Source organism: Pecten maximus, chromosome 1 (assembly GCF_902652985.1).
Source record: "Pecten maximus chromosome 1, xPecMax1.1, whole genome shotgun sequence".
In the NCBI taxonomy this organism is placed as follows: domain Eukaryota; kingdom Metazoa; phylum Mollusca; class Bivalvia; order Pectinida; family Pectinidae; genus Pecten; species Pecten maximus.
The window spans coordinates 9,102,332-9,110,775 of NC_047015.1; the positions used below are offsets into that span (position 1 = coordinate 9,102,332).

Below are 8,444 nucleotides of genomic sequence, written 5' to 3' on the forward strand. Positions count from 1 at the left end.
CATATTTTTATCCTTTAACAGTTGGTCTGGACTCACACTGTTAAGATGTTATTTGTAAAATGACTTGTCATATCATACGTACATACTGTTTGTACATACTGTTTGTACATACTGTTTATACAAACTGTGTATATTGTGTACCACTGGCTGTGTGTAGAGCCAGGATGGTGGTGACCTGTATTCATTAAACCATCCCAAAGTCATGGTCAAAAATATACAATATATGTCACAGAATATGTCATTCCTGCTATTGATTATTTAGGTATCCTGGCATCCAGATTTGATATGATATTGAACTGAGGGTACTGTCCATTTAAATGAGAATAGAGTATGTAACATGATGTAACCATCTGTTGGTCACTTTATCAGGACCACTGGTATGCTATAAACATTCCTCCTAGCTTTGTAAATGTCACAGCAATTTGAGAGGAAACAGGATATATAGAAACATTTGATCCTGCCTGCTATCTACTATTGTATAAAACAAGCTGTTGTACATGAAATATTGAACACTTGTGTAGAGTCTCTTACGGCTGACAGGTATTGACTGCTCATTTTAACAGGCACTAGCTGTACAAGGTTCCTCTGATATCCAGTGATGTCCTCCTTTCATTGTTATTAAGATGTCCCTGATGTCCTCACCTCTGTGACAAAAACATGGGGAAAGACAAAAGAAGAGAAAGTGCTGGCCATCAAGGTATGTAATATTGTCATGTGGTGTGTGATGTTATTTTGTCCTGTGGTGTGTGATGTTATATTGTCCTGTGGTGTGTGATGTTATTTAAGCAATGAACATCAGTTTTAATGTTGTTATTGTCGATATGGCAGCAAGATGTATGATGGGCAAATGGCTAGGAACCCGTTAGGGTCCCATGCTATATTTGCCCACCATACATCTTGCTGCCATATCGACTATAACAACATTAAAACCACTGTTAAACCCTTATATTTACATTGTCTTACCATTTCCGTCAACTTTGAAAAAAACTGAACCAACAAAAAAAATCCTGCCTTTTTTAATGTCACATGACCCACTAGGTGTTGTAGCCTGATGAGGCACTGGGTGTTATAGGCGTATGGTGGCAACTGCCTCTTAGCATTGTGTCAGTGGGGAAATGCGGAGCAAATGTAAATATATATTGCCATATGGTGTGTGATGTTATATTGTCATGTGGTGTGTAATATATTGTCATGTGGTATATATGTGGTGTTATATTGTCATGTGATGTTATATTGTCATGTGGTATGTGATGTTATATTGTCATTTAGTGTGTGGTGTTATATTGTCATGTGGTGTGTGATGTTATATTGTCATGTGGTGTTATATTGTCATGTAGTGTGTGATTTTATATTGTCATGTGGTTTGTGATGTTATATTGTCATATGGTTTAATTTGTGATGTTATATTGTCATGTGGTGTGTGGTGTTATATTGTCATATGGTTTGTGATGTTATATTGTCATGAAGTGTGTGATGTTATTTAAGCATTGAACTGCTTTCAGTTGGAAGTTATGGGCTGATGAATGCCAACTGGACAAAGGCAAATTAAATGAAGCGCACTAGCGCTTCATGTTGAATTTGCCTTTGTCCAGTTGGCATTCATCAGCCCATAACTTCCAGCTAAAAGCAGTTCAATGCTTATATTTACATTTGACAATGATTTTTAAAGACTATATCCAGGAATTTTGCTCCGACAATGAATGAACAAATTATTATCGTCAAAGACGGAACAGCCTTTTCAACAGCCATCTTTCGTTATCGCCGATGTGCCAATTATGACGTCACTATATGAATGACGTCATAATAAAGATTTGAAAGTTATGGACTCGTAACTTCCAAGTGAGCTTGGTAAAGTTATATAGTGGGGCTGCAGTGTAAATGTAAATATATTGTCATGAAGTGTGTGATGTTATATTGTCATGTGGTGTGATGTTATATTGTCATGTGGTGTGTGATGTTATATTGTCATGTGGTTTGTGATGTTATATTGTCATGTAGTGTGTGATGTTATATTGTCATGTGGTGTGTGATGTTATATTGTCATGTGGTATGTGGTGTTATATTGTCATGTAGTGTGTGGTGTTATATTGTCATGTGGTGTGTGATGTTATATTGTCATGTGGTGTGTGATGTTATATTGTCATGTAGTGTGTGGTGTTATATTGTCATGTGGTGTGTGGTGTTATATTGTCATGTGTTGTGTGATGTTATATTGTCATGTGGTGTGTGGTGTTATATTGTCATGTGGTGTGTGGTGTTATATTGGCATGTGGTTTGTGATGTTATATTGTCATGTGGTGTGTGATGTTATATTGTCGTGTGGTGTTATATTGTCATGTGGTGTGTTATGTTATATTGTCGTGTGGTGTGTGGTGTTATATTGTCATGTGGTGTTATATTGTCATGTGGTTTGTGATGTTATATTGTCATCTGGTTTGTGATGTTACTGTATATTGTCTTGTGGTGTGTTATGTTATATTGTCATGTAGTATGTGATGTTATATTGTCATGTGGTGTTATATTGTCATGTAGTATGTGATGTTATATTGTCATGTGGTGTGTGATGTTATATTGTCATGTGGTTTGTGATGTTATATTGTCATGTGGTGTGTGATGTTATATTGTCATGTGGTGTGTGATGTTATATTGTCATGTAGTATGTGATGTTATATTGTCATGTAGTGTGTGGTGTTATATTGTCATGTGGTGTGATGTTATATTGTCATGTGGTGTGTGGTGTTATATTGTCATGTGGTTTGTGATGCTATATTGACATGTGGTGTGTGATGTTATATTGTCATGTGGTGTGTGATGTTATATTGTCATGTGGTATGTGATGTTATATTGTCATGTGGTTTGTGATGTTATATTGTCATGTAGTGTGTGATGTTATATTGTCATGTGGTGTGTGGTGTTATATTGTCATGTGGTGTGTGGTGTTATATTGTCATGTGGTGTGTGATGTTATATAGTCATGTAGTGTGTGATGTTATATTGTCATGTGGTATGTGATGTTATATTGTCATGTGGTGTGTGATGTTATATTGTCATGTAGTGTGTGATGTTATATAGTCATGTAGTGTGTGATGTTATATTGTCATGTGGTGTGTGATGTTATATTGTCATGTGGTGTGTGATGTTATATTGTCATGTGGTGTGTGATGTTATATTGTCATGTGGTGTGTGATGTTATATTGTCATGTAGTGTGTGATGTTATATTGTCATGTGGTGTGTGATGTTATATTGTCATGTGGTGTGTGATGTTATATTGTCATGAAGTGTATGATGTTATATTGTCATGTGGTGTGTGGTGTTATATTGTCATGTGGTGTGTGGTGTTATATTGTCATGTGGTGTGTGGTGTTATATTGTCATGTGGTGTGTGGTGTTATATTGGCATGTGGTTTGTGATGTTATATTGTCATGTGGTGTGTGATGTTATATTGTCGTGTGGTGTTATATTGTCATGTGGTGTGTTATGTTATATTGTCGTGTGGTGTGTGGTGTTATATTGTCATGTGGTGTTATATTGTCATGTGGTTTGTGATGTTATATTGTCATCTGGTTTGTGATGTTACTGTATATTGTCTTGTGGTGTGTTATGTTATATTGTCATGTAGTATGTGATGTTATATTGTCATGTGGTGTTATATTGTCATGTAGTATGTGATGTTATATTGTCATGTGGTGTGTGATGTTATATTGTCATGTGGTTTGTGATGTTATATTGTCATGTGGTGTGTGATGTTATATTGTCATGTGGTGTGTGATGTTATATTGTCATGTAGTATGTGATGTTATATTGTCATGTAGTGTGTGGTGTTATATTGTCATGTGGTGTGTGGTGTTATATTGTCATGTGGTGTGATGTTATATTGTCATGTGGTGTGTGGTGTTATATTGTCATGTGGTTTGTGATGCTATATTGACATGTGGTGTGTGATGTTATATTGTCATGTGGTGTGTGATGTTATATTGTCATGTGGTGTGTGGTGTTATATTGTCATGTGGTGTGTGGTGTTATATTGTCATGTAGTATGTGATGTTATATTGTCATGTGGTGTTATATTGTCATGTGGTGTGTGATGTTATATTGTCATGAAGTATGTGATGTTATATTGTCATGTGGTTTGTGATGTTATATTGTCATGTGGTGTGTGATGTTATATAGTCATGTAGTGTGTGGTGTTATATTGTCATTTGGTGTGTGGTGTTATATTGTCATGTGGTGTGTGATGTTATATTGTCATGTGTTGTGTGATGTTATATTGTCATGTGGTGTGTGGTGTTATATTGTCATGTAGTATGTGATGTTATATTGTCATGTGGTGTGTGATGTTATATTGTCATGTGGTGTGTGGTGTTATATTGTCATGTGGTGTGTGGTGTTATATTGTCATGTGGTGTGTGATGTTATATTGTCATATGGTGTGTGGTATTATATTGTCATGTGGTGTGTGATGTTATATAGTCATGTAGTGTGTGGTGTTATATTGTCATGTGGTGTGTGGTGTTATATTGTCATGTGGTGTGTGATGTTATATTGTCATGTAGTATGTGATGTTATATTGTCGTGTGGTTTGTGATGTTATATTGTCATGTGGTTTGTGATGTTATATTGTCATGAAGTGTGTGATGTTATATTGTCATGTGGTTTGTGATGTTATATTGTCATGTGGTTTGTGATGTTATATTGTCATGTAGTGTGTGATGTTATATTGTCATGTGGTGTGTGGTGTTATATTGTCATGTGGTGTGTGGTGTTATATTGTCATGTGGTGTGTGATGTTATATAGTCATGTAGTGTGTGATGTTATATTGTCATGTGGTATGTGATGTTATATTGTCATGTGGTTTGTGATGTTATATTGTCATGTAGTGTGTGATGTTATATTGTCATGTGGTGTGTGGTGTTATATTGTCATGTGGTGTGTGATGTTATATAGTCATGTAGTGTGTGATGTTATATTGTCATGTGGTATGTGATGTTATATTGTCATGTGGTGTGTGATGTTATATTGTCATGTAGTGTGTGATGTTATATAGTCATGTAGTGTGTGATGTTATATTGTCATGTGGTGTGTGATGTTATATTGTCATGTGGTGTGTGATGTTATATTGTCATGTGGTGTGTGATGTTATATTGTCATGTGGTGTGTGATGTTATATTGTCATGTAGTGTGTGGTGTTATATTGTCATGTGGTGTGTGGTGTTATATTGTCATGTGGTTTGGGATGTTATATTGTCATGAAGTGTATGATGTTATATTGTCATGTGGTGTGTGATGTTATATTGTCATGTGGTGTGTGGTGTTATATTGTCATGTGGTGTGTGATGTTATATTGTCATGTGGTGTGTGATGTTATATTGTCATGTGGTATGTGGTGTTATATTGTCATGTGGTGTGTTATGTAATATTAGGATGTGATTACCAGTATTGATGATGTAATGTCTTTGTTGAATTTGATGACCTAAATATTTCCATTGATGATAAATGTCACAGTATGTTTGCCAGCAGTGTTGAAGAGAATGATGTTTCACAGTACTTTAGTTCTGATACTGTTATGTCAGAAGTGTTAATCAGACTTCTTTGATGTGCTAGGTATTATCAGATACACTTATCTAAATGACAAGAAGTGAATACTTCGGTATTACAAATATTACTGTTTCTATATTACTAGCCAAGTGGATATCCTTGGACACGATAGTGACACGCTTGGCATGGATGACGCACAGGTATATCAAGCAGAACTCCAGCCCATCCCCATTCTCTGTAGCATTACTTTCTGTTTTCAGTTACTATTCCTTTCAAAACAAAAGAAAGTTTGAAAAAGGATAACAAGAAGCTATCACGAGAATTGCGTGAACTACAGCGCCGCTTCCAGGAGGTCACCAATGTTATCCACCATCTGGAGCTTGATTATGAATCTTCCAAGGACAGCCCACCACCTATGAGGTATAACATGCTGAAGGAGATCATCAAAAGATCAACAACTGATGAAATACTTGAGAAATCCCGTCCACCATCACCCAAGGATGTCAAAGCTGCAGCCAAGCGGGCAGGAGCTGATGGTATGGGTTGTTTACCAACAATTAAATATTTATATTATATAAGATGGTTGGCTATTCAAATCACCCTGCGTACGTCGTCTGTCCATCCAGACAATACTTATATAAAGTGACCATTCTCAGATTTCATATGTAAGTTCCCCTCGGTCCCTAGCTATACATATTGAATTTTGGGACCAATTGGAAAACAACATGGCCGATAGATTTCTTGTTATTTTGATATTTTGCAATGTAAGTTTGAGTTGTCTCTCCTGATATGTTTAATTGTCAAGAGCGAGATCCAGACATAACAAGAGAAAATTGATGCTCGATTTCGACTCGTTAGAGTTCACTGAACATCAGAGTCTAGTGTAGCCTGCCTTACAGACCTGTCAATTTGATTACAATCTCGTACACATAACACCTCGGTGTACATCAGAGTATAGTGTAGCCTTACAGACCTGTCAACTTGGTTACAATCTCGTACACTTAACACCTCGGTGTACATCAGAGTATAGTGTAACATTACAGACCCGACAACTTGATTACAATCTCGTACACTTAACACCTTGGTGTACATCAGAGTATAGTGTAGCCTTACTGACCTGTTAACTTGATTACAATATCGTACACTTAACACCTCGGTGTACATCAGAGTATAGTGTAGCTTTCAGACCTGTCAACTTGATTACAATCTCGTACACTTAACACCTCGGTGTACATCAGAGTATAGTGTAACATTACAGACCCGACAACTTGATTACAATCTCGTACACTTAACACCTTGGTGTACATCAGAGTATAGTGTAGCCTTACTGACCTGTTAACTTGATTACAATATCGTACACTTAACACCTCGGTGTACATCAGAGTATAGTGTAGCTTTCAGACCTGTCAACTTGATTACAATCTCGTACACTTAACACCTCGGTGTACATCAGAGTATAGTGTAGCCTTACTGACCTGTCAACTTGATCACAATCTCGTACACTTAACACCTCGCGTATATCAGAGTATAGTGTAGCCTAACAGATCTGTCAACTTGATTATAATCTCGTACACTTAACACCTTGGTGTACATCAGAGTATAGTGTAGCCTTACTGACCTGTCAACTTGATTACAATCTCGTACACTTAACACCTCGGTGTACATCAGAGTATAGTGTAGCCTTACTGACCTGTCAACTTGATTACAATCTCGTACACTTAACACCTCGCGTATACAATTTGTATATATCAGAGTATAGTGTAGCCTTACTGACCTGTCAACTTGATTACAATCTCGTACACTTAACACCTCGGTGTACATCAGAGTATAGTGTAGCCTTACAGACCTGTCAACTTGATTACAATCTCGTACACTTAACACCTCGCGTATATATATCAGAGTATAGTGTAGCCTTACTGACCTGTCAACTTGATTACAATCTTGTACACTTAACACCCTGGTGTACATCAGAGTATAGTGTAGCCTCACAGACCTGTCAACTTGATTACAATATCATACACCAGGGTGTAATACACATCACTGTTACGTAACCCATAAATCCAAACTTGTTGTGATAAACCATAGTCAATTTACATTGAAAACCCTTGCCTGTTTGTAGTCCAAACATTAAGCATTGCCTTGGTTATTTTACAGACATATCAGTTACATCAAGGCACCCCAGTAACACCAAGGATTCCCCATCACACCAGAAGGTGACAAGCAGGGGAGCCCTAGAAGGGACCACAGGCGGCCTACTGGCATCCTGCAAGGGGTTTGCAGGGCTGTCTGATCAAACAGCAGGCGTCACGGAAAACAAAATAGGTACAAATTGTTCATGTTTCCTTCGATCAGGACAATATGAATTTTAATGTATGTGTGTGTTTGATAACTTTAAATCACATATAAAGAAAATTACTATGGTTTGCATTTTTGGAGCCTTTAAAAGTTAAAACACACAATTTGATAAGATTGCATGAAGTTTTTAACAAAGTGTTGAATATTTTGCAGCATCCCGTGATATGCGAATGTCTAAGAAGGAGGTGGCTACTGACAATGACCAGATAATTAAAGAGATTGTCAGGCTTTGAGAGTCGCTTCCTTAGAGCTCATAACAGACTCACAAAGCTCCGACAAGATTACGAAAACTCCAAAGGAATGCTGTTTCCAAGGAGATACGCCGCCATGAAAAACATGATCAAAGTAGTGATTCAAGATAAGAAACTGGCATCATGACCATTGTCATTTTTCTGTTGTTTTATGGATATTTATGCAACTTTTGCAGATCTTGCCTGTTAACATCAGCTTCACATCTTTTTATAAATGCAGAAATGTATATAAATATTGCCATTTACAAATATGTACATAGTATTATATAGCTTAAAATGCACAATTCTAAGTCAGTTTCT

The 8,444-nt window shown here is 36.7% G+C and overlaps 1 protein-coding gene across 1 annotated transcript; it reads left to right on the forward strand.

The window, feature by feature from the left end:
* Positions 1–624: 624 nt before the first annotated feature.
* Positions 625–8,238, forward strand: LOC117324207. Its single transcript, XM_033879953.1, has 4 exons — positions 625–697; positions 5,799–6,074; positions 7,693–7,860; positions 8,047–8,238. Exons 1-4 carry the CDS (start codon positions 658–660, stop codon positions 8,124–8,126), a joined length of 564 nt encoding a protein of 187 aa, XP_033735844.1. The 5' UTR covers positions 625–657; the 3' UTR covers positions 8,127–8,238.
* Positions 8,239–8,444: the final 206 nt, after the last annotated feature.